General features: G+C 60.8%; 1 protein-coding gene across 3 annotated transcripts; it reads left to right on the top strand.

Moving 5' to 3' along the window:
- The first annotated feature begins 1421 nt into the window (after nt 1-1421).
- Nucleotides 1422-25726, top strand: AFAP1L1 (actin filament associated protein 1 like 1). 3 transcript variants are annotated; one of them, XM_029997896.2, is made up of 20 exons: nt 1422-1508; nt 11235-11360; nt 15987-16115; nt 16683-16766; nt 17133-17230; nt 17392-17503; nt 17897-17995; nt 18699-18910; nt 19276-19455; nt 20179-20265; nt 20565-20658; nt 20805-20957; nt 21418-21629; nt 22062-22207; nt 22577-22655; nt 22789-22903; nt 23117-23281; nt 23530-23711; nt 23978-24106; nt 24501-25726. In XM_029997896.2, exons 4-20 carry the CDS (start codon nt 16700-16702, stop codon nt 24522-24524), a joined length of 2154 nt encoding a protein of 717 aa, XP_029853756.1. In that variant the 5' UTR covers nt 1422-1508; nt 11235-11360; nt 15987-16115; nt 16683-16699; the 3' UTR covers nt 24525-25726. The 3 variants fall into 3 exon arrangements, with proteins under 3 accessions (XP_029853756.1, XP_029853755.1, XP_029853754.1); XM_029997895.2 differs by lacking the exon at nt 11235-11360 and having other exon boundaries at nt 1423-1508; nt 23533-23711; XM_029997894.2 differs by lacking the exon at nt 11235-11360 and having other exon boundaries at nt 1423-1508.
- Nucleotides 25727-25826: the final 100 nt, after the last annotated feature.

Below are 25826 nucleotides of genomic sequence, written 5' to 3'. Positions count from 1 at the left end.
CAGGAGTCTTTTCAAAGCTTTTTATGGACAATAACTAACTGTTCCCCACAACTACCTGCCTGGCAAAGATGGGGAAACTGAGGCAGAGTCGAGGAAGCCTCTCTGGCCAATGCCGTTCATGGGCACCAGACACCCCGTGGGACCCTCATGGGCTCCCATTGCCCTGAAGCGTGCAGAGAGCACCCACCTGCACCCGGCAAGCGGCGGCGGGGGCATTAGCGCCTGCCCTGGAAGCCATCACTGCCTGAGCCCACGCTCTCATTTGGCTGCTTCACAAGTCCCAGCCACAAAGCAGCCGGAGCCCCGTGGGCGGTGGCATTGGCAGCCCTGGCCTGCGAGCGCCCTGTGCCCCGACCAGAGCCCCAGAGGTGATCCCACAGTACGAGAGAAAAACGGGGCTCGATCCAGAAGGGAGGGACCAGCAAACACCAGCCAGGCAGGGAGCGGAGTCAGGGCAGGAGCTGCCTGAGGAGAGTGGGGCAGGGCTGGCTCCCAGCTGGGCACAGGGGGGTGCGAGAGGGGCTGCTGCCTCCATACTGTCCTGGGCTAAGAGTGCTCCAAATGGGGAAGCCCTCGAGGCCAGTTGCTAGTGCACATCTAATATTTCAATTATTGCTTTCTCAAGTGATAACTAGGTATGTGTGAAACCGAATGACATTTCTGTCACAGCCTGCTGGCCCCAGAGCAGGGCTCAGCTGCAGTCCTGGGGCTGGGAGAAACTCTCCTGGGGGTGCCAGGAGTCACTGCCCCTGCTGCCACGCGCTCTCCACGTGCGGGACGCTCCCTCGCACACCCCACACGTCTCCCAAGCCCCGGTGTCCCCTGAGGTCTTTGTTGGGGAGGGACAGTGACGGTGGCATGAGCACATGGCCAGACAGAGGCTGGGCAGATGAGGGACACCAGGAGGGAGCAGATACGAAGGGGTTTGGGTGGGGGGGAGCAGGGACAGCACGGGCGAAGCAGGGAGCGAGGTGGTAAGGGGGAGCTGTGCTTGCTCACTGGGTGTGCATTAGGGTGGGGGAATTAGTTCTGGATCTTTGCCCAAACTGAAGTCGCCCAAACCAATAACCCCCACGGGCAGGCAGCGGGCGGGTGGAGGTGGCCCGCTCTGGACCCCCACCCATCACGGGGGGATCTCCGGGTGCTGGCGCTGCCGGGGGTGGGTGCTCAACGCCCGGTGTGGGGCAGGCAGCACCCGGGGGGAGATGCACGGGGAGGGGGAGAACCCCAGGCCACCCTCGGCCGCGCAAGGGAGGTGGGTGCTGCGGGACAAACTTTCCACCCGTGCTGCCGGCGGGGACACCTCCCGAAGGTCTTTCGGTGCCGTGCCGGGCAGTGCCGGTGCTCGGCGCTGCCGTGCACCGAGGGAGGGGCGGACCAAGCGATTGGCCGCTCCGAAGCCAAGACCCGGCCCCGCCGGGCGGCTGCTACCGGTGACACTCGCCCGCCCGCGCCTCCCGGGGCGGCCGGTGCTGTCCGCGGCTCCGGGACCATGGACCGTCTCAGCGGTAAGGGGGGACGGAACGGGACCGGGACGGGCATCCCCTCTCCCCGCCGTGGCGGGCGTGCTCCGCACGCCCGCCACGGCGGGGAGAGGGGATGCCCGTCCCGGTCCCGGGGGGCTGGGGGTCGCGCATCCCTTCCCAACCAAGCGGGTGCATCTCACCGGATCGATGCGGGACCCTGCCCCCGGGGAGCCTTTGCCCCCCCCCCACCAGTCCTGCAGCAGGGCCAGTTGGGACACAAACTGGTACCAGTTTCCCTTTGCTGGTCAGATGGGTGAAAAGCCAGCAGCTTGTAAATTAGTCTGTGGGGTGTAAGCACTTGTTAGGGGAAGTTCTGGTCGTAGAAAGGGAGGTAACTGGTGTTTCCAGATGGAGCTGATCGGATCCGGAGAGTTTCCCTAGCTGGGGAAGATGCCGGTGGTCTCGTAAAGCCATGGAGGGCCTGATCCCCACCCTCCTGGGAAGCGGCTGCGTTCCCACATGTGTATGATTCCTGCCTGCAGCTTGTGGCATCGGGCTCACGTAGCTGTTAGGCTTTGATCTGGGATATGAACAAACCTGCCAGGCCTTTGGGCCAACCTTGCAGAGAGGGTCCTGGATTTCTGCTGGGGCTGGCAAGTCCCTGGAGAGAGCGGCGGGAGGCTTTCAGGGGGACTGCTGCTTGCTACTGCCGAACAGTGGCCTGGGGCTGCAGAGGAGGAGCAGGTGGTGACATGGTGTAGCATGGGGGTCCTGGCCCTTGGCCAGTCCTCAGAGGTGCTATAGAAGCACCAGCCGAAAATGGTAACGGGGGGATCAGGGGCATCGCTCCGGCTCTGTGGGCTGGGACCACGGTAAAGTCCCAGGGCGGTTCAGGCAGTGCTGTGTCTGCAGCCCTGGGTCAGCACCAGAAAGACCCAAGGGTCAAGAGTTCCCCTTCCCGATGTAAAAGGATGGGGTGGCGTTTCCGCAGTGGAAACACTGTTATGAGGAGTTTGACTTGTGGGCTGCAGCGCGTGGTGTCGGTGCTTGGAGAGCAATGTCAGTGCCCAGCAGCCCGGGAGGGGACAGGGATGGTGACAGGGACAGCCTTCCCCCACGGCTGCGGCTCACCCTGCCTGCCAGCCAGACAGGGTGGCTTTGCCAGCTCTGAAGGAGGGTGCTGTTGTGGGAGGGGGAGTGTTGTCAAATGACATGTGATGCCAGAGCTGTTCTTCAAGGTCCCAGAGGACCTCACCGATGGGGAGGGCACAGGGTCTTGGCTTCCCCATTCTCTTGCTGTGTGAGTTGGTGGGAGGCTACCCTGTTTGCATCCCAGCCCACCCCAAAAATCAAACCTGGGACCTCACCACAGGGAAGGGCAGGGGGTGCCCGGCACGCTGCGGAAACCATGCTGGAGCATCATGGAGATGGGCCTGGGCATGGTGCGGCTGCTCTGTGGACTTGCCCTGCCAGGGGAGAGCCGCTCTGCTGTTTTATCCCCCTCTCTGGTGCCTGCAGCAGCAGTGCCTGCCTGCTTTGCCTTGAATGCTTGTAATGAATTGCTGTTGGCACCTGGATGGCTCTTTGCTAATGTAAACCTCCCCCAGACCCTTCTGCTCGTCACCCAGAGCCACCAGATCCCTCTGGGGGCTGTGGCTCATGGAGGGAAGGTATGGGGGTCTTACCAGGCTCCCTTCCCTAGCACAAGGTGTGCTGGGTCTGGTGGTGGGTAGGAGCTCTGTGCACTGTTCCCAGCCTCTGCCTGCTCTCTGCCAGCCCCTTTCTTCACCTGCAGCTCCATTCAGGCCCTGTGTGTATCCTGACTTGCTCTTGCTTTATGATCTGCCAGCTTCTTCATTGCTTTCTGTGCTCCAGCTGAGCCTGCTGCCTTCCCAGGCTGGCTGGGCAGCACCCGGTGCAGGGCTCAGCTCTACACCAGCAGCTACCCAGGGGAATTGGTGCTGTGGGCTGTTTGCAGAGTTGTTTCAGGTTGTGCTGATGGAGAAGTGCATGTGTGTGTGGTTTGGGAGGTGATCTGTGCCACAAGCCTTTGCTCTAGCAGGGCTGTGCTTGCACAAGGCTTCTCATTAGTGACTCTTCCCTGACCTTTTGTGCCACCAGAATTTAGGTCCTGCACCAAACTTATCTGGGGTCTAAATCCAGCAAAGCCGGCAGAGATGTGTCAGGGATAAACTTGGCTCCAGCTCGCCCACAGGAATGGGGAGGCCACAGGGTTGGTGGGAGGGAGCCCGGATCATTCCTGACCTGCTGCCTGCAAGCTGGCAGCAGGAATCCTGCCTGCCCCACGCACGTAGCCCGGTGGAAGGGGGTGCGGAGTGGGTGAGAAACACAGATCGGGCCAGCTGTTAGCGCGCCAGGCAAGTGCCGAGCTCTCCCCCGCATTGCAGCCATTCCTTCCGCTGGAAACTCAGCTGCCCAGGGCCACCGCCTGTTTATAGCTGGGGAGCGTGCGGGGAAGGGGGCTGAGCCCACCGCGGGCTGCTCCGGCCCCACCGTGCAGGGCAAAGCAGGGTGGGAGGGCGGCCCTGGGGATGCTGACGCCAAGTGGAGCAGGGAGACACTGGAGTTATTTGCCCCTCTGTATCTTCTGATATCCTTCTGGGTGCCACGCTGCCTTTAACCAGGGGAAATGGGTCTTGCTGTAGGTACTGGATCCCTGTGGAAGCCAGCCTGGCTGCTCCGGAGGGGTGCAGACCTGCCCTGCCCTGCACGTCACCGGTGCCTGTGGCGGCAGGGGCTGCTGGAGAGGGGAAGGAGCGGGCCGGTGCCCCTTACTGACTGCTGCAGGGGTACTGTCCTCCAGCCAGGGACCCTGGGGAATGTCCTATCTGCCTGGGCTGTCTGGAAAACCTGCCTCTTTCCCGCACTTGCTCTTGACCTGGAAGTGCTGTTTTCCTGTGCGAATGTGCTGAGCTGCCAGGCTGATGTGCCCTTTGCTATGAGCAGCACTGAGGCCCGATGTGCCTGAAATCCTCTCGCCTGCAGCTGGCGGGCAGTTCTTATCCCAGCCCAGGAAAACTTTGTTTAAGGTTTTGAAGAAGTTGTCTCATCCCAAACAGTGGGAAGGCTTTTCAGAGGACAGGGAGTGAAAACTGGGCTTGACTCAAGATTTGCCTGTTGTTCAGTAGCCAAATAACTTGCTGGGGACAGAAGATAACGATTTAGCAGAGTGGAGGTTTGAAGTGGTTTCTGGCATCCCAGACTCGTGTCCTGACCCCTTAACCCTTCCCTACACCGGCTACTATCAGTCTGGCACAGCTAAAGCTCTCCCCTGAGGAACACACATCTCCTCCTGCATATAAGAAACCTTAAAATTAATGGCACAACTGTCAGTCCTGCAAAATATCTATTAAATGTCACTCTTCCAGGGCAGCAGCAGGACAATTGGGTTGGAAACCTCCCAAGGAGCTCTGCATTGTCTCTGCCAGCCCTGCCCCACCACCGCGCAAACAAGGGCTGGCACCCCCTGCCAGGGCACCCGCCGGATGAATAGAGCAGGTCCTGCCACCAGCGGGGAGGGCACCCGCACAGCCACCACCAGCCTGCCTTTCATCACCCTGCGGTGCTAAAAGCAGCGGCATTTCGGGGAGCTCAGGTCACTCTGCAGATGCTGTGCTGATGATCTGCAGCCTCCGCAGTGGGGAAAGATGAAAATAACTTCTTTGGCCCTCCCTCCCCCAGCTCCCCCCCACAGCACGGCTGCTGCAGCCCCTTCCCTTTTTGCTTCTGATATGCCTCCCATCGCATCAAAGGCAGGCTCTTTGGCAGGCAAGGGAAAACACTGATGTTTCGTAACAGTTTGGAACAAAAACAGATCTTTGCTGCAAGGGGTTTCCATGCTCAAAGTACTTTTTTTTTTTTTTTTTTGAAGTGGGTTTCATGTGCATGTGATCCTGAACTGATAGGAAGGAGCTCTGGGAGATGCTGGTATGCTCTGATTGCTGGCAATTAGCAGGAGATGTGTAAGGAGCAGCTTGGAGAATGGCTTTGGCTTTCTTCTGGGTGTTTTGGACATTAAAGCCTCCCAACTTGGTGATGGGGGAACAGCCCCTTTTTGGGGCTGTCCAGTGTCCAGTGGGTTCGGCCTCCCATTTTATGTGGTCCCAGTGTCATCTTATGCTTTGGGAAACCGAGGTTGTAAAGCACAGAGCCAGGAATAGAAGTTATGTAGCAACAGGTTTGATAGCTGGCTTTTGTGTCCTGGAGTTAAAAGCAGATTCGGTGAACCAGTCCTGGCAGTGATGGAGCCATCGGCAATAACCAGAGCAGTGGCATCTTCCCCTGTGCTCAAGCGTTTCAGCTTTCCCGCCAGGATAAACTGGCTTTCCTGCCACTCCACCCCTGCCCCGCAGGGGTTAAGCGGGTAGGAAATGCTGGCGGCCGTGGCCTTGCCGCTGCACCTGATGCTCCCGGCGGAGCTGGGCAAGGGAAGGAAACGGAAGGGCTGTTTGCAGCTGAGAAAATACGCTTATCCTGCCTTCCGAGGGTCCTCCGGGGAAGCACGGCCCCGGCCCCCAAACGCAGAGACCCTCTGCCGTGCCCTGCCTGCCCCGGCCCAGGAACATCACTTTTCTGCAGGGACAGGGCTGGGGTGGCCACTGAGTGGGTCCCGATCCCCTTGCCAGGCAGGGGGGGACGTGTGCCCTGCACAGCTCCTGAGCTCCTGGGCATTGCCAGGATCAGGGCAGGGATGCTACCATAGAGGCTGGATGCCAGGTGCTTGTATTCCCTCCCCCTGACTCCATGGGGATATTTCCCCCGCAGAGGGTCTGTGGTTTCTCTTCCCACACCCTCTGAAAAGAGGGGTCTGCATTGTGCAACATGGCTGAAAGTGTTTGGGAAAGCGGAGCTGGCTGGTGGCTAATCCACCAGCTCCTTCCTGCAAATCCCACGCCCTCCCTGCTCACACCCTGCTAGGTGAGGCTCCCGTACCCTCCTCTGCCTCCGAGGGTCCAGGCACAACCGCCTCGTGTGAGTCTTCCTCCTAGAAAGATGCGTCAGCCCTGCCAGCCTCCCCGCGTCTCAGTCCTGCGGGTCGGGTATTGCATCCGAGATGTTTTGGATCTTGGCTTCGGGGAAGGGGGATGTACGGGACATGGAGAGCCGCCTTTTGGGATGCAGAGAGCTTTCCACCCCCATCGGTGGGGCTGGAGTGACCATTTTGGAGATTTGGGGGCTGGAGGACCCACCCAGCCCTGGGTGGTAACGTGGCCCTGCCTGTCTGGGCGCAGGGCGGTGGGGAGGGCATGCCTGCAGGAAAGCCGTCATCGGCGCGGGGGTGCTGAGTCAGCAGGTTTCCCACCACGGTGTCTGCAATTAGCTGTAATTCCTGCTGTCCTGGAGGCTGAGGTTTGGTGGAGACTAAGGGCTACAGGGAGGTGAGAGCTTCAGGTCCCGCCAGCTCCAAGGCAGCAGCAGGCAGGAAGGTGTGACCCAGGGAGGATTCCCAGTGCTCTCCCATCACGGAGGGTGGTCACAGGGGTGGGCAAATGGCTGTGGCACTGGTCCCGGGGCCTCTCCCGGTGTCAGAGGGGAGCCCGGGCCAACCTGCTGCTCCCTGCACTCTGGAGTTTGTTTGGACAAGGCCGACACCAAAATTTTGGTTGGAGAAAACATAGTTTATTCTGGGTTCTGACTAATCCTAACATCTCCCCTCTGCCTGAAGCTTGTTTTTTATACATTACTCAGCAGGTCTTGCCCCTGCCTGACTATTCCTTTAAAGGGTATCTCAAACCTCTCTTTTTCATTCATTATTTAAATGCGTTCTCCAGCTCAGGCTGGCCTGACGGAGCATCCTGCCATGTGCCCGCTAAGGCTGGCACCGAGTTTTGAAGTGTAGCCTGGAAGTACGGAATCTGGTCCACGCGTTATTTGCAGAGCTAATTGCATTGACTGGGCTGAGCTGTGGCTGGAAACAACTTGTTTGTTGGATTAGGAGCCCCCCGGGGATTCAAGGGTCTGGGGCAGAGCAGGCAAAGTGAGGAGGCTGCCTGTGCCCTGCCTGGGGACGTGAGCAGGGTCACTCAGCGATATCTCACCTGGGTGCTTTTATTTGCTCAACCTCTTGCTGTGCTCGGCAGTAAGCGAGGGCGATCCAGAAACCACCCCCTCCTCCTCTGGGGCGGGGGTAGCTGCAGCCTCTTTGGGTTAGAGGGATAAAGTTCGCTTTTGGTGAGCTAAAGCAAACCACCACGGTCTTCTCCCAGACGTAGAGAAAGGGCTGCTAAGCCATCAGTGGTGGGGGAACAGCCGCGGCAGCCCCTGGAGAAGAAGTCCCACTGCAGCACGGGGCACTGGAGGGTCCTTATCTGCCTGGGTCACAGGAGATGTTTGTGGGTAATTTAATCAGCCTGTTAATTACTACCTGCACCACTTGTGAAGCTGCTGTGCTTTGGTGCGAGCTGCTTCGAGGAAGGACATACCCTGCAGCAACAAGGGCTGCCCCGGGGGTTTCTTCCAGCAGCAATGCCAGTTCAGAGAGCCTCGGCCCCTCCGATGCCCCCGTGGCTCTGTTGGGGCTCCCTGGGGAGGTGACACCCCTCCCTCGGTCACTGCCCAAGGGGACTGGGGCACCAAGCAGAGCAGGCAGGGTGAGGGTGCTGCAGCCCTGGGGGAAGGCCGCAGGTCTGGGCATGTGGTTGCTGCTGCTGAGGGGGAGATTTTCCACTTGCAGCCGTGTTCCGAGTGTGGGCATTGCAAGGAGAGCCTCGAGCCAGCTTGGGGCTTCAGCTGCAGAGCAGCACCCCTCTTCTGGGCCATGCTGCAAGGGTGTGCTGCCGGCACCGGGCTGGGTAGAAAGGGAACCACCACGATTCCCTTGTTCTCCAGTTTCTCCTTTAATCTAGTTATATAGAGAAGAGGCTTGACTGGCACCGCAGCAGTAAGCGATGGTTTCTACAGTGTGTGAACTGGCAGGGGCGTGAATGCAGGTGATAATCTTTGCCCTTTGCATGCTCTGGTGGCCTGTAATTACACTTCTCTCTATTCAGGACTTCTGTTTTCTAGTTTAAGACCGTGGGGAGGATGTGAAACTCTCTCCTCCAGAAAAGAGCACACTAGGTTGGGGATGTTTGGAGTCTTGCTTCTGCGTCCAATTCCCTTGTGCCTGGCTGGGTGCACTGGGCAGAGCACCTGCCCCAGGCATGTGCTGCAGCTCCCCTTGCTCTCCTTTTTGGGGGGTGGTGAGGACTCTGAGAAACCCTTTCTGCACAGAGGGCCAGGGTGAAGCAGGAGGGCTTGGGGAGAGCTTGGCTGAGAGGGCAGCTCTGCCGCTCGGCCCCAGGTTGGACTTGCTGCTCAGCTGGTCTCTGCTGGGGTGGGCGAGCGGCTGGGAGCAAGGCCATGCGATAAGGCTTTCTGCAGAGCTATTTATACTGGGGAGACGAGCTGCTGCTGGCAAAGGCATCGGGCCAGATGCAGGACCCTTCACATGAGCACTGCTGAAAGCGGCTGAGCTGGCCGTGCTGCTGGAGCTGTGCTAGGAAAGGAATGCCCCCCCGAGCTGCTGTCAGCATTGGGGTGTGTGTCTGGAGCAGATGGGGCCACAGATGAAGGAGGCTCAGCAGGCATAGCCAGGGCAGCCTTCTTGCTATTTAACCTCTCTGGTTGCTCATCTCCCCCTCTCCCAGGGCTGGAGCAGGATGGAGGGGCCCTGTGAACCCCGCGGGCTCCTTCGTGTAAGGAGAGAAGCCAGCGGGCGACTGTGCCGGGAGGGAGAGCTGGTGGGGGACCTTCTGCCCCCTTGAGCAAGCAGGTTTCACATTCATTTCCCAGGATTGATTTTCCAAGGTTATCAGCTAAGGATATTAGTTACTGTAAGGTCACGATGATGACATCCCCAGGAGATGCGTATCCCTGCCCTGCCTGCTGCAGCGTGTCTTGGCAGGGCACGGGGTGTGCTGTGGGGTGGTGGGGAGGCGGCAGGGAGGTGCCAGGAGTCTGGGGGACAAGTCAAAAGATTTGAGCTCGCCTTGTGCTCCCCAACGCTCAGGGATGCTGCGGTGCCTGAGCTGGGAGCCACTGGGGGAGCAGGGGTGACTGCCAGGGTCCTGGGCCTAATGGCAAGGGGGTTAATCACAGTGAGGGGTGGGAAGAGGCACCGGCTGGGGCAGTTGGAGAGCCAGGGAGGGTGGGGGGCTCCCAGCCATGCAGGAGCCAGCCCCAAGCAGTCAGGCTCCCACCGACATTGTTGGATGCCAAGCCAGAGGTGCTCCCCCCATCCGCCCCACTCAAGGGGCCCTTGTTTCCAGGGAGGAGATGATTCATGTGCACGGAGTGGCCCCTTAGCAAATCTTCCACTGTTACGGGATGTTGTCAGAGCTCAAGTGTGATCATTAATGGTTGGCTTTTCTCTAAAACCCCTCTGGGCTGGAGCACGCCAAGTTGCTCCATAGCTGTACAGACAGCTGTGCTGGGAGGAGGAGGTGCTTTCCAGGCTGGCATTCCTGGCCCCACCAGCCAGTCCCAGTCATCCCAGTTTGCCCCACACCCAGCTGGTGATGGCTGGCTGGGAAGCCGAGCCTGGCTGGCAGGGATGCCCTGCTTGTCCCCGCCGCCTCCCGGGGGCTGAGCGCTGCTTTTCTCCTGCCTGCTTGGCAGGGTGCTCCTCCTGCCTGCACCGGAGGAGCGGTGGCCGCAGGCAGGGTGCAGGCAGGCAGCAGTCTGTCCTCCTGTCTTCTGCACAAAGGAACAATTCTGGGAGCGCCGCGCCACCCCCGCCGAGGCACTTCCTCACCGGCTGTGCGCCTGCCTCCTCCCCATCGGAAAGAAACCTCCTTGGGAATGGGAATGGGAACAGGAACTGCCCTGGGAGCTCAGCAAAGAGCTCAGGAGGCCATGGTCTTCCTCAAGGAGCAGCGGCGGGGGAAGGCTGGCCCTGCCGGGGTGGGAAGCAGCACACGGGCTGGAAGGGTCTGTCAACACCTACTTCAGGCATCACCCCTCTGCTGATGCCTGCAGCCCATGGTGGGGCAGGAGGAGACTGGGGGCAGGCAGCGAGGTATGGAGGCACATCCCGGCACCCGGGTGTCCCTTGCAGGCGGCTCGACATCAGTCCGTGGAGAGGGCAGAGCGGTTTGTGTGCTGCGAGCAACTCCTCCGGCAGCGCTGGGTCTTTTTGTCCCACAGGGCAGGCGACCTCCCTGCAGGGCTCCTCCGGGGGCTGGGGTGTCACCGCTGTCACTGGGTGCTGGGGTAGCCCCTGGCTGAGCCCCCTTCCCTGGCCCACACCCCACCTATTTATGGCATCCCAGGAGCTATAAACGTTTGTTTACTGCCGGTGGCAGCTCTAAGCAGCCCTGCGCAAGCAGGCAGGCAGGCAGAGCGTCCCAGGGCCCTGCCCGCGCCAACAGGAAGGATTTATTTTTGCTTGGTTTTTATTTTAGCTACAAACAATGGCCGTTACTCCCAGCATCCGATTTCCCCCCGGTCCTCCTCGCCCCCAGCCTTCACCTGGCGCGGGAGGAAGCATGGCCGGGGGCAGGCGGAGGACGGGAGATCTGCGGCCGCAGGACGGGGGTCCCCGTGCACCTCCCACTGCAGCAGCCTCGAAGCGTTACAGTGCTGTGAAACAGCATCTGCCCTCCCCGGGGCTCGCTCTCGGGCTGCAGGCCGGCTTTGCTTGGGGTGACAACTCCACATGGATTGTCTTATCTTTCCCCCTGCAAAAGCTGGGTTTGTACACCAGGAAACTTCTGCTTTGGCCTGACCGGAGCCTCTTCCTCCTCCTCCTCTTCCTCCTCTCTGCAGGTTGCTGGAGCAAGACCCGATTTTTGCTCCTGTGACGGAGCAGAGGCTGGGGAGGGGAAGATGGGCTCTGCAGCTGCAGACTGCACCCGGACCCTTATCTCCGCACTGTGGAAGCGGGTCCCTGAGGTGGGGAGCGCTCGCGAGGTCTAAAAATAGAGCTGGCCTGGGTGCAGGGCGGAGAGATGTGGTGGGGTGCTGGAGGGGATGCAGTTCTTCTGCCAGCATTGTGCTTGGTGCTGCTTCTAGGGCAGGCTTTAGCAGCAGAGTAAATACTGCCCCGTTGTCCTGAACAGCAGCAGCGTCCTGGTGCTGGTCCCCCAGCTCACCCCATCCCAGCAAAGCTACTCTGGGTCCCCCCAGCCCATCCAGCCTGAGTTAGCTAATGCTAAAGCCATCTGCTGCCACGGCTCCTGGCCTTCCCAGGCTCAGAGACCTCACTGACATCTCCCCATCCCGCCACGATTGTGGGACAGGCTGCAGATGTGGAGAGGAGTGAGTTTCTGGGAGGGGAGGCTGGCGTCGCTCCCTGTCCTGGGATGGCTGTGTCCAAAGCCTGAGCCCAGCGAAGCCGTGCAATCCCCCACAGGATTTTGGTTGCAAAAGAAGCTCCAGAAGAAAGCAGCAGGTGGGAGCCATTTGTCAGCATCAGAGGCAGGTGCGAGGCCGGAGGTATCCCACGAGTGAAGCGGTGGCTCGCGGGAGGGGGATGCAAGGTCCCTTTTTCAGCTTCGTCACCTGCTCAGCGCCTGTGGCCGCTCTGAGGTCGTGCCGCCTTCCCCCCAGGAGCCCTTTGATGTCCTGCCGCCGCCTCTGTCCCCAGGCTCCACGGTTTCACGCCACAGTTGCCCCCAAGGGCAGGGCCGTGCACCGACACCGGCGCCCACCCGCGGCCCGCGAGCCCGGTCCCCTGCCCACCGCGGCGTGGGCACGGCCGCAGGCTGGTGCGGGGTCTGCGCTCGCTCCTGCCTGCTATTGCCGAAGTTACGTGCCGGTCCTTGCTCGCCAGGTGACCTCGGGTCAGTCACATTGGTCCCCGCTGCCCTCCACGCAGCAACCCCGGAGCAATCTCCCCTTGCTTCCTGCAGCCACCCTATTAACCTTATTTAGGCTGGAAGCCTAAGGAGCATAGGAAATTAATCCCTTCCCTCCCTCCGCTCCCCCGGGCAGAGGCTGGGCTCAGCAGGCTGTGCGCCCTCCTGGGATCACAGGCCTCTTTGACTGCCCTCCCCCCCTTGTATTTTGGAGGATGTTTAACAAGAGAGATGGAGGGGACGGCTCAGCTGGGGGGAAACAAAGGCGCCTTCAGTGCTCGGCCGCGCCGTGCTTCGTGCCCCCGGCTCAGAGCCGGCGCTCGGGGCGTTGCTGATGAGCTCACCCGCCTGCCACGGCGGGCGACAAACCTCGCTTATCGGGCACTCTCGTTTCTTGTGCGCAGCGGGGTCTCCTCACCGCACGCCGCCTGCTTTGTCACTATTAATAGGAACCCTCTTGCCCTTTTGCTCTTGGCTGGTCCGAAGCCTTGACACAGGAGCTGGTGGCTGTGAAGGGAGACGTCCTACGCGGAGCAGGGGATGGGGACGCTGGTGAGCACCACGGCCTAGGCTTCGGTGTGCTGTGGGAAGCTGATGCAGGGAATGTGCATGGCCCCCATCTCCTCCGTGGGAGCTCACGGCCAGCTGAGAGCCTGCTGAGCTGGGGCGGCAGGAAGATGAGTGTCTCCCTAGATGCTTGCAGGTGCTGGGTGGACTTAGGGGGGCATCTTGCTTTCTGTCCCAGCTGCTTCCTTGCTAGCCCCCTGCCCACTGAGCCGTGCAAGGGAGGATGTCACCTGGCCTGGAGAACACCACCGCATCCCTGAGCAGGAGCCTGCTCCCATCCTGCCTGTGCAGCATGCTGCAAACATCCCAGGGAGGATCTGCCCCTCTTTGCTCCCTTCCTGCCTCTGCAGAGGGGCAAGGAGAGGGCCATGGGAGCCAAGTGCTTACCCTCGCTCATCACAGGCATGGGGCTTTCGGGTGGCTGGAACAGGTCCCCTCCCTGGGAGGCGTGTGCTCGAGGGGGGCAGCGAGTGGAGCATCAGCAGGACCTGGGTCCTGCGCTCAAGGAGCAGAAGCCCCGCTCCCCCTGTGGTTTCCCTCTCCTTCCCCACAGGTTGGGGGACGCTGCCAGCTCCCCAGGCTTGCTTGCTCCTTCTGGAGCTGTGCTGAGGCTTCTCCTCCTGCCTGGGGGCTACCTGTCCTGGTTTGGCCTGCCCACGGGAGATGGGCGCTGGCAAAGCTGCTCTTGCCGAAAGGGCTGAGGCTGCTGTTTAGCTTGGCGCTGTGGAGGGAGGAGGAAGCAGAAGGTCTGTGGAGATAGAAGCCCATCGGCTGGGGCGGCAGGAAGAGAGACTTGTGAGCCGCATCCTGCCTCACGTCCTGGGGAGGTGGTGATTTGGGGCTGGGCATGCTGTCTCCTTGCCCTGGGGCTCGTCTTGGCTGGGCGCTGATCCGCATCAACCCACTTGTGTTGGGCTCCCCTTCAGCCAAAAATCTTTGAAAGAGTAGTTGGTTTTACTGCACCGTCCCTGCTTTGGGCAGCAGTGCCAGCTTGCTTCCCACCGGTCCCAGGAGACTCGCTCCGTGCTCCAGGCCATGGCTTGCAGGGGTGGAAGGAGGACACCCAAAATCCTAGGTCAAACCTGTAGCAGCCCAGTTTTTGATGTGTGTTGGGCAGAGTGGATATGGTGTTTGGATAGGGCCCAGCAGAAGCTCGTTAAGGAACAGGAGTAAGGAGGATCCCATCAGCTGCAGCAGCACAGCATCCTGCCCTTCCCCTGGGAAATACGCCCCATGCCAGCCCTCACTGCTGCCCAGCTCTGCTCTGCCAGGGCCCTTCCCCTGGCAGAACCTGGAGGGGCAGCGGTGGGGACGGGTACAGCCCGGGCAGGGTGTCCCCAATGCTCCGTGCTGCCGGGGCGCACACTCTCCCCTCCTTGCAAACCATCCCCATCAGTCAGCACGTCCGAGCTGCCTCTGTGGTAACCTCTGGCCTTTCTTCCTATCCCTGGAGACCCCAAGCCAGCTGCATGCCGCCCCAGCTGTGCTGTGATGACTTTTGGTTGCTGCCAAGAGAAAGGATCCTGCTCCTGCTTGCACTGGAAGAAACAGCTTTTTTTTGTTCCACCCTCTGTAGCCTCCAGAGCTGCAGGTTTGCTGGTGTCCCTGAGCTTGGCCTCTCCAATGCAGGCCATCTCCCACAGGTGCTGGATCCTGCAGGAACTACCCTGGATGCCAGTGGAGCTGGGCGGGTATGTGGTCCTGGATAAAACTGGAGCTTGGGTTTGGATCCAGCTCAGTTTTGTCTTATCCTGCTCGGAGGAGGCAAGGTACAGGAAGAGACCTGGGGTGAGGATGTCGGTGCACGTGCAGAATTGGAGGTGTGGGAGCTCATGAGAGATTTGGAGCCCAGAGCTCACCTTGTTCAAGTCCTCCCCGTCCTTCCCATCCCTGGCCAACACATTTTCCCAAAGCTGTCCGTCAGCTGCTGGCAGCACTGTACATACTGCTTTCAGTGATTAATTTATTATGTAGCCCTGCTCTGATATGCTAACACCCAAGTGTTTTCTGGAGCCTTGCTGCATGGGTAACCCCACAGCTGCAGCGTGCTTTTGCTTCGTAAAAACTAGCCCATGAATCACCACATCAAAGAGGAGACCCACAGTTTTATGTGTGTGCCTGTGATGATGATTGTGGCAAATTCTCTTTTCCTGCTTTCTGCGGGGCTCTCTCTCCTGCCAGGTTCTGTCTGCGGGCTGATGCTGCAGGTGCAGCAGTAGCCCAGGAGCTGATGGGTACTGGGATCCCACACACTGGAAAGCAAACAAGCGGTGGCTTCTGGTGTGGTTCCCCTTTGCCAAGATTTCAGCTGCTCTGACCCTCTTGGCCGCCTCTGGGGCTGTGTGTGTTGGAGCGAGGCTCAGCTAACACAGGGCTGGGTAGGGAGAGCTCCTCCTGTGCTGCAGTCCCCATCCCCTCCCTGGGCACCTTGCAGGTGCCTGTGTGGGGCAGGGACTGTCCCTTGGGGCAGTCACTCCATGCCTGGAGGGAAGAGTGGGGTGGCCTTGGAGTGGTGTGGATGAGCTGGGATGATACAGGGGAGGAGTGACAGCAGGGCAGAGGAGCTGCTGTTGGTGAGCGTGGAGAGGAAGGCTCTAGCCTGTGTATGGGGATCCTGTGGAGGTGGCACTGGGTTGGGAGGTCACAGGTAGTCTGAGCACAGCAGGGGAATATGAATGTCCCCCAGCAGGCGAGGGGTGGGAGGGCGTCTCCCTGGGCGGCATTGCCAGGTGGCTCTGGAGATGGCATTTGGGTTTCCTTTCCCTCCTTCCTTCTCTCCGCCACCACCCAGCACCCGTCACAGCGAGGGGGCACCAGCAGCAATGATATGCTGTCAGGCACACAGAGGTATAGTTTTATCTGCGTGGAAAAATATGTGTGCTGAGCCCTTTGATAGCGGTCCAGCAGCCCTGCAGAGCTCGTGTTTCCATTCGTGGGCTCAGCAGGCTGCATCCCGGTGTCTGCGTGCAGGTGGAAGAGCTTGTGCATGGAAGGAGCACGTGTGCGCTTAGCAAACTCCGCCTGAGCTGTGCTGGGCCAGCTGGGAAAGACCCCCATTCTAGGGTCTTCCACATGTTCCAGCCCCTTCTGCCTTGTCTTAACCCCAGCACCCCAACACCACCCTGGCTGACGGGCTTTTTCCTGCTCCCTCCAGTGCTGGACCAGCTCCTGCCAGAGCTCAGCATCTTGCTCAAGCTGCTGGACCATGAGTACCTGAGTGCCACCACGCAGGAGAAGAAACTGGCTGTCTCCACCATCCTGCAGAAGCTGCAGCCACCCGCAGGTCTGTGTCCCCCTCCTGCGGTGCCCGGTGGCTGTCCCCAGTGGCAGTGGGTGTCCCCAGCAGCTGGCCTGGGCCAAAACCCCAGCAGAGTAGGGAAAACCATCTTCAGGGCAAGGATGAGCTGCCTCTGTGCCCAGCACCCAGCACCTGCTCAGCCCCCTCAGGGCACTTTGCTCCCCGCTTTTGCTTCCCAGCTTCTCCCCACCCCAGGCGTGGGGGCTGGCGTCAGCCCTGCTGTGGCTGCAGGGGGGCTGCTCCCTGCGGAAACGCTGCTTCGCAGAGGTCTTCCTGCCACCGGTTTCTGCTGAGCGCAGGGGTTTCCGTGGGAAGGCCAGGAGGACCCTGCACCTGGGGCTTCACAGCCTTCCCACCTTCCTGCCCTCCTGGCGGGGCGGGCAGCAGCATCCCTGGGGGCTGCTCTGCTCCCTGGGCCCCTGCTCCGGAGGCGTGCTCCGTGGGCGAGCTGCCCTGTGTCCTTGGGTTGGTTTTTGTGGGGAGGAGGGGTGCCAGTGCTTGTCCCGGCCACCCTGCCCACCCCCGGGCTGAGAGCATCCCCCTCGCTCCCAGGGAAGGACGTGGACTACATGTACGTCAACACAGCATCCCTGAGCAATGGCACCAGCTTCGTGGAGTCTCTCTTTGAGGAGTTCGGTACGTGTGGCTGACTTGGAGTGATGCCCTGGGGGTCGCGCTGGGTGGGTGCAGTGCTGGCCCTGGGGTCCCCACTGACAGCACGGGCTCTTGAGGTGCCCTGGGAAAGGAGGGTGAAAGCTGTATCCTTGTGTCCAGGGTGAGCGTCGTTACCCCGGGTGCTTGCTCCCACTCCCCCATAGCTGTTTGGGGGCTGGCCATGGGCGGTCCATGCACCACCTGTGTTTACCAGTGATGCCCATCTCCCAGCACCTTCCCAGTGAGGGGCCATGGGTGCTTGCCTTGGGGGTCCCTGGAGGGCATGGCTGGGGAGGCCAGCTCAGGGATTTCCTGCTCCCTTCACCCTCTCCGCTTACCCCTGGGCAGACTGTGACCTGCGGGATCTCCAGGACATGCAGGAGGAGGAGGGGGACACCAGCGATGGCGTTGGCTTGGACCTGGTGAGGAGCCAGACAGCAAAAACTGTAAGTCCCTGAATGCCGACCTGTGGGGTCTGATCTGCACCCGCATGGGGAGGTGGCGGTAGCCTAGGCTGGGACCCCCTCCTGTCCCTTGCCACCGCAGTAGCTGCTGGGACTCGTGACTCTCTGCCGCCTGGCTAATACCAGTGGTGCTTCTGCTGTAGGTTCCTGTGGACCCTGCTCCGCCGCTGCCCACCACTCCCCCGCCTGAGGATTACTACGAGGAAGCCCTGCCCCTGGGCCCTGGCAAGGCCCCCGAGTACATCACCTCCCGCAGTGAGTCCTGCTCTGCACCGGGGCGGCAGGAGGGTGGGGGGAGCCCGGCAAGCTGCCCACTGCATCCCCCCGCCTGCCTGCCCGCCTGGCAAAGCAGGCAGCCCTCGGTGGGTGTGACGGCTCATCCTGGGGAAGGAAACATCGCTGCTCCCGCTGGCATCGCTCCTGTCCTGCTGCCTTTCCATCCCGCTGCACTGTTATTGCAGGGAACTGTTTGCTCCAGCTCGACTGCGAAGGGGGTGATGAGGAGAGGTCAGAGCCATGGGGGGACCGATGCTGAGATGCCCTGGGAGGCTGTGCTTTGCTCTGCCTGGCTCGCATGCTCGCTGCTCGAAGCATCCCTGGTGGGAAACCAGGTGTAATAGCCCCCGCTGCCCTCTGCTTCCTCCGCAGATAGCTCCAGCCCCCCCAACTCCATCGAGGATGGCTATTACGAGGATGCAGACAGCAACTACCCCGTCACCAGGATGAACGGGGAGCAAAAAAACTCCTGTAAGTATCCAGGTGCCCTCACCAGGGAGGGCAGAGCTTCGGCAAAGTCCATCCCTGAGATGGGGGCTTGAGCGCTGGGCTGGGGGCCGGTGGGGTTGAAGCTGGAGGACCTCTCGTGTCAGAGGCTGCTGGCAAAAAGCAAGGAGCATGGGGTGCTGTTTGTCATGCAAGCCAGAGCCCTTGCGCTGCGGAAGAGATGTAATCAGTGCCATGTCTGTCACCAGCACGGAGAAGGGGCGTCCCTGCCTACGCAGCTCTCGTGCCCTGCGTGAGCTGCTTGTGCTACGGCAGAGGAGGGCTGGGGCAGGGACACCACTGCAGAGCCCTGCTCCTCCGTGCCCTGCGTGGGAGGTGTGGGGCAGAAGGTCAGCACGTGATCCTCTGTTGCAGATAGAAGGTTTAATCCAGGCTTTCAAAGTTTGAACCTTGCAAAGAAATAAGCCAGCCCAGGGGTTTGGATAGAGGCACCTGGGACTGGCGTTTGGCCCGCAGGCATTCTGCCTTGTTTGGAAGGGAAACAGAGACAGCTGGGGTCAAAACGCTGCTGTTTGCAGAGGATGACATAGAGTCCATCCATCCCAGCACCCAGCCCAGCCTCTGTGCTGGAGCCCTCCGGGGGTGGGGAGCCCTGGCAGTGTGCGAGCGTGCCCGGCAGGTAGGGCTCCGGGGTGCCATTCGGGGTGACTCTCCTGCTTCCTTCCAGACAATGACTCGGATGCGATGAGCAGCTCTTATGAGTCGTATGATGAGGAGGAGGAGGAGGGGAAGGGCCAGCAGCTGACACACCAGTGGCCATCAGAGGAAGCCTCCATGAACCTGGTGAAGGATTGCAGGATTTGTGCTTTCCTGTTGCGCAAAAAGCGCTTCGGACAGTGGGCCAAGCAGCTCACCATCATACGGGACAGCAAACTGCTGGTGAGCCCAGAGCTGGTGGGGGACAGAAACCCCTTGGTGGGTTATGAGGGTGGTTGGGTCCAAGCTAAAGAAAAATAGCACTCTCCAAGCCAAGACCCTGCCCCAAGGCTGCCACTGTCCCACAGCACATGCAGAGGCTGCCTTCGCTTCCCTTGCAAGTGAACGGGGGGCTCCCCTTTTTTGGGACCCTAGGGAGCGAGAGGGCACCCTGCAGCCCTCTGCCACCAAGGCTGTTGCAGAGACTGAGCCACTTCCATCTGTGCCACACATGAGGGACCCTGAGAAGGACCCCAGCTCTGCCCGGCATGGCAGCGGGACAGGCAGGTTTCGGCTGAGCCCTGAGCAGTTCCCTTTGCTTCTCCCAGTGCTACAAAAGCTCCAAGGACCGGCAGCCACACGTGGAGGTGTCCCTGGGCACCTGCAACGTCATCTACGTCCCCAAGGACGGGCGGCGCAAGAAGCACGAGCTGCGGTTCTCGCTGCCGGGGGCCGAGGCACTGGTGCTGGCCGTGCAGAGCAAGGAGCAGGCTGAGGAGTGGCTGAAGGTACCGTGTCTGCCCCCACTTCGCCCCGGGGGGGGCCGCAGACTCTCCTTGGCATCCTCCGTGGCTGAGGCAGGGAGGAGGCTGCCCTGGGAAAGGTCTTGTCCCCCAGGAAGGGGAAGGGGGCTTTGCTCCTGTCTCATATCGGCTGGGGGGGACTGGCCAGCCATTTCCCAGGGCCTGGGCGTCTCCGGTGCTGATAGCCCCCATGGGGTGGGAATGTTTGCTCTCCCCCTCCTCTTCCCCGTGGCCCTTTCCTGCCTTTGTTCAGGGGTGGGAGGCGGGGGCTGCGGGGAAGGGGCCACGGGTGGGAAAGGAGCCTCTGCGCACACCACAAACCCCGCTGTTACCCCAAATGTGTGAGAACCGGGTTATTTTACATGGCCAGGGCAAGCTACACTGTGCCTGCCTGTAAAACGGGGGTTCATGAGGTGTCCTGTGCTGGCAGGATGACTGTGTGGCTTGGCACCCAAGTCCCTTACCTCTGAGATTTCCAAAATCTGCAAAACTAGTTGGAGTTTTGAAGGGGCCAAGGTGTGTGCAATCCCCCAGGCAAGCCAGGCTTGTGCCCCGAGCAGGGCTCACTGTCCCGTCCTGCAGAGACCAGGACCTCTCTCCGTGTGGTTCAGCCTGGCTCTGGCGGCGAGTCGGGAGTGTGCTGAGCCAGGGAAAGTAGCCCTGGCTCTCAGGTCCATTTTGAGTGGTTTCTGGGGGCTGTCTCTGCAGGTGATAAAGGAAGCCAGCACTCCGGCAGCAGGCGGGATGGAAGCCCCCACGTCCCCAGTGATGTCGTGCAAGATGGACCTGGATAAGGTGATGGTTTCTAACCGCCCTGCCGAGGTGCTGTGTGGGGCTGCTGTAGCAGAGGCTGGGGAACGCAGGGCCGGGGGAGCACTGAGCTCCGGGTGCTGCGTGAGGAGTCCTTCCCATCCTCGCAGGACCTCTGTGGGGCTTATGGGGCTCCCTGCCACTGGGGAAGGGGAACAGGGCTCCCCTGGCACTGGGGGACATCCCAGCCCTGCGCAGGAGGGACAAAGGGCCGATAGTGGCCATTGCTGGGGGCTGTGCATGGGGACGCTGCTGACGGGGTGCCTGTTCCGCTCCCCCTGCAGCGGCTGTCACAGGAGAAGCACACCTCCGACTCGGACAGCGTGGTGACGGGTGAGACCGGCTCCCCGGCAGCCCGCAGAGAGCCCGGCGAGCACGGTACAGCTCCTGCCCCCAGCCAGGCGGGCTGTCCCCCCGCCGGAGGGGCCGGCTGCGTGCACCACAGCTGGGGAGCATCCTCTCCCGGTGAGGGGGGATGCTGTGACACGTGCTGGGGGCACACAGCTACCCTGTCCTTCTTCCAGGGAAAGGCAAAAAGAGTGGCTTGGCTGACCTGAAGGGCTCGATGAGCCGGGCAGCGGGGAAGAAGATCACCAGGATCATCAGCTTCTCCAAGAAGAAGCCTTCTCCTGAGGACACGCAGACCTCCTCCACCGAGGAGGACATCCCCTGCTGCGGTTCGTGTGGGCCGGGGGCAGAGACGGGGCTTGGCTCGCTTGGGCCGGGAGCGGTGGGGAGCTGGCATCCTTCCCCCCCCAGCCTGGCCGTCTGGGGGGCAGGCGGTGGGGGTAAGGGGGCAGTGGGGTGGGGGCAAGCTCACCGAGCTGCTGGAGGGCTGTGACACTGCCTCAGGCTACGAAATGGTGCCCAGTCCCAGCTCTGCAAATTCCCATGCTGCGTGGGGAAGGGGCTGAGGGGTCACCCGTGTCCCAGAAAACAGGCTCGGGTGACTGTGTGGCACTGAGCTGGCACCTCACCTGGGACCAGGGTGTCCCAGCTGGGGAAACTGAGGCACAGAAGGACCAAACATGTAGAGAGCCATGCTGTAATCTCTGGGCAGCCACGTCTCGTTCAAGCCTGCCCGAGGTCCAGCCAAGCAGGCACTGAGACCCTTCCCTCGGCCCTGCCACCCCCCAGGCTACCTCAGCGTCCTGGTTAACCAGTGCTGGAAGGAGCGCTGGTGTCGCCTGAAGGGCAACACCCTCTACTTCCACAAGGACCGCACTGACCTGCGGACCCACGTGAACGCCATCGTCCTCCGGGGCTGTGAGGTGGTCCCGGGGCTGGGCCCCAAACACCCCTTCGCCTTCCGCATCCTTCGCAACGGGCAGGAGGTGGCCGCGCTGGAGGTGAGCGGGCAGTGGGGCGGGCAGGGTGTGCTGGTCCTGTGAGGAGGGGGTTGTCAAGCTGGGGGAGCATCTCCTGTGATGATCAACACTCGCATGCAAGCAGTGCCTTGTTATCCGCTCCCCTGCACGTTAAGGAAGCCCAGGGCATCATTTTTTGGGGGAGCCGGGGGCAGCCACGCAGGTATTTGCAGGCTGGATGCAGGGAGGAGGCTGGCAGGGCTGAAGCAGGCAGGTTGCAGGTGGTGGCCGGGGATTTGGGACTGGGCCCTCTTGCATGTGCCCGTGCGCTTTCTCTTGGAGCCTCCTAAGCCTTGCACACACGCTTTGTGTCGAAGGGCCCTTCTCCACAGTGGGACTTTGCGTCGGGAGGCAGGAATGAGGGCGAGGGACCAGGACCTGGGCATGCACCCCAACACTTTCTCTCTCCTGCAGGCAAGCTGCTCCGAAGACCTAGGCCGCTGGCTGGGTCTCCTCTTGGTGGAGACGGGCTCGCGGACGGCACCGGAGGCCTTGCACTACGACTACGTGGACGTGGAGACGATTGCCAACATAGTGACGGCTGTGAGGCACTCCTACCTGTAAGGCTGTCCTCCTGCTGTGCCGGGGACAGAGAGTTGGGCTGGGGATGGCGATCCTCAGCCCTGTGTGTTCCCTAGAAAAGGCACAGGCTGGGACACAGTTTGTGCTGTGATCTCAGGGACAGCCAGCGTTCCAGGGGCTGGTGGTTCCTGAAGCAGGGCAGTTTCACTTGGGCAGGATGGAAAGCAAAAGGTGTTTCATGAATGCTGATGAAGGACTTAAGGGATACACATGGTAGAGTAGGGTAGGGTAGGGTGCTCATGACTGAAGTTGGGAGGGCAAAGCAGGAAGCCCTCTGAGATGGAAGGGCTCACTGAGGGGCTGGCAAGGATGTCCTGGAAAGAAAGACCCCATCCCTCCTTCTGCAGGTGGGCCAGCTCCTCCCAGGATCACCGACCAGACTCCTCCCGTGTGGTGTACGATGATGTCCCCTATGAGAAGGTTCAGGTGAGCAAGGCTCCATGGCTCACCCTCTCCCGCCACTGTGGCCAGGCTACAGAAGGTGCCCCCGGGAGCCTTGGCCAGGCTGCAATGGCCCCGCGGGTGTTTCAGCACGCTTTCCCTCCCGTCCCTGCCGCAGGCTGAGGAGGAGCCAGGGCGGCCGGCAGGAGCCCAGGTGAAGCGCCACGCTTCCTCCTGCAGCGAGAAGTCGCGGCGAGTGGACCCGCAAGGGAAAGTGAAGAGGCACGCGTCGAGTGAGTGGGGACCCTCAGCTGCAAAACTCCGCAGGGGGACCCCGGCCAGTGTGGGAGGATGCTGTTTCCCCAAGGGAGTCTGCAACCAGGCTGGGGCTGGCTGGCTCCAGCACACGGGTGATGGGTTGTGCTGCACCAGCTCAGCTGGACCGCGGGTGGCATCGGTGTAGCTGGGGCCAGAGCCTTCATAACGGGCTCTCCTTGTGCATGCAGATGCCAACCAGTACAGGTACGGGAAGAACCGGGCCGAGGAGGACGCCAGGCGATTTCTGACGGAGAAGGAGAAGCTGGAGAAGGAGAAAGCATCAATCCGCAGCGAGCTGCTGTTGCTGCGGAAAGAGAAGCGAGAGTTGCGGGAAGCCATAAAGGGCAGCACGGGTAGGTTGGTGCCATCCGAGTGCTGCAGCTGCTTGAAGGTGCTCAGGTACAGGGGGAAGGCTGTAGAGCTGGGGTGGGATGGGGACGCTGGGCTGGCGGTGGCATTCTGGTGGTGAGTGGGGCTGGCTGCAGCACGCTGCCGGGCTGGCAGCCCCATCTAGTGTCCCCATCCAGGAGGATGGGTGGCTTCTCCGTCCCCATGGCCTCATGCCCGGGTGAAGGCGCTGAGCTGGGTGCACTTGTGCAAGCAGGGACGAAGCTGCAGGACCTGGAGCAGCGGGTGGCAGCGCTGGAGGAGCAGTGCCGGCAGAAGGAGGAGCGCCGCGTCGACCTGGAGCTTAAGCTGTCTGAAGTGAAGGAGCAGCTGAAGCAGTCGCTGGCGGGAGGGCCGGCCCTGGGGCTAGCTGTGACCGGCAAGGCTGAGAATGGGGTACGCATCCCTTCTTCCTCGCTCTCGTGGCTTTGGCTTTCCCCAGCAAGGTGCTTGGGGTGGCGGGGGGAGCAGCACGTGGGGAAGAAGGGACATCCCTGCTGCTTTGTCCCATGTGGACAGAGGTCGGAAGCAAGGCATCATTAGGTTTGGCCACATCAGTTTTGACCTCATGACAGTTTGTGGGTTTTTTTTTTTCCCCCCTGGCTGTCCTTGCTCCCTGGGTCTCCTAAATCCTCTTCCTTCTTTCTCACCCTTTTCCATAGGAAGCTACAAACAAGCCAAACGGGAGCCCTCCTGAGCACTTGGTCCCCGTTAACTGTGCAGCCGAACTGAGGAAAAGAAGTCCCTCCATCCTCCCTGCCAACAAGGGAAATGTGCTGCGAAAGGCCAAGGTCCTGCTTCGCTTTCCCTCTCATCTCTGGCCCCATGGGAAATCTCATCCTTTGTTCTGTCCCCCTTCCTTGACCATAAAATTTGGGGACCGGGGATGCTCCCTACCCCAAAAGCAGGGGGTACTGCCAGGTTCCCCTGCAGCCAGGCTGGCCCAGCTTAGCAGCAGTCACTGTTAGCATGAGCCTGGCTTGCAGGGAGATTTGGAAGGTGCAGGGCTGGGTGGGCAGGGGGGAGAGCATCGCCTCTACGATGACTGGGGCAGCAGTGACCCCAGGCTTTGAAGATGCTGGGGCGGTCCAAAGCCCCTGGTAGGGTGGGATGCCCTCGAAGGGCTCAGCGCTCACTTCTCCAGCGATGTCTCCTCATCCCCTGCTTTTTTTCCTTTCTGTGCAGGAGTGGGAAAAGAAGCAGAGTTAAGCTGGGCTGCGGGAACACCTGCTGAGCCCCCACCGGACACTGGGGCTCATGGAGGAGCTACAAGCCCCCTTTCTCCGAGGCGCCGGGAGAGTGCTGGGAAGGCATGCGGGGAGTGATGCCCTCCCATGCCCCACCACTGCGGCACCATCTGCCTCGTGGGCAACACTATAAACCATGGGGAAGGGGGCGGGAGGGGGATTTGGGAGGCGGGGGGGAAGGGGAGTCCTTCGCGGATCAGGGTCACATACTACTGGGAAACCCATCTCTGGGAGGAGCCTCTCACGGGGCCGGGAGTTCGACGCAAGGTGTGTGTGCCAGTGGTGGTGCATAAGGAAGGAGGGGAGAGCCCAGGGGCTGGCAGTCGGCGCTGTGCTCTGATTTATCAGGATCAGCGTGTGCCACCCTGGGATGCTGGAGACCAGGCTACACTTTCCAAAGCGACCACGGACTTATTGGGGTTTTTTGGCCCCCTCAGTGTTGGAGTTCATGAGCTGCTCAGGACTGGACACTTCAGAGACGCCGATCATTCACCCTGCTCACTGCTCACAGCTCCGCAGGGTCTCATCTCAGGGTTCCTCATGTCTCAAGCTCGCTATGCCTCAACCAAGTGTCCTTGTCCAGTATTTCCTTCTTGTCCTCCAGGCAGTAAGGGTGAGGGCATGCTGGCTTCCCTTGGGAATGAACAAAGCTCAAGTGTCAGCATTTGAAAGCAAATTAACAGCAGATACCTTTCAACCTTGCTAAACAGCTTAGAAGTGCTGCAGAGGGCTGAGGCTGGAGGCAGCCCAGCTCTCTCTGACCTAGCCCCATGCCAGCTTTCAGGGAAGCAGGGAAAGGGACAGTGTTGTCTCCTGGCCAACAGCGCATTCACACTATTGCTGCTGCGGTCAAACATGGTTTGCCAAGGCATGTGGTCAAAATGGAGTGAAGGGAAGTTTAAAACTGAAAAAAAAAAAAAGGTGCTTTCAAATGAGGGGTCTGGAACAGAAAAGAGAAATAGAGGAAGGTCATTTAGCACAGGCAGAAACAAGGGACAGGAATAAAAAGGAAAGGCCCAGGCTTTTGTGCTGGGAACAAGGGAGCAGGCCTGTTGCCCACTCATGCTAACGACTGCCACAATTAACCTTTGGAGCTCGCTCTTTCGAAAGCCCTCTTGTTAGTAACTAGGTAAGCAGCTTTTAATAAAAACGCTGGCACTGGCATGCCCCTTCCCCTGGCTGTAGGGAGCACGGTGGGTAAACTACTCCTGCTCACAGTGAAATGGGCCAGGGTGCGTCTGGGGTGGGCTCGGTACCCCTGCGA

Source organism: Aquila chrysaetos, chromosome 22 (genome assembly GCF_900496995.4).
Source record: "Aquila chrysaetos chrysaetos chromosome 22, bAquChr1.4, whole genome shotgun sequence".
Lineage (NCBI taxonomy): Eukaryota > Metazoa > Chordata > Aves > Accipitriformes > Accipitridae > Aquila > Aquila chrysaetos.
The sequence above is the reverse complement of the archived record's forward strand: the minus strand, read 5'-3'. Positions and strand labels throughout refer to the sequence as shown.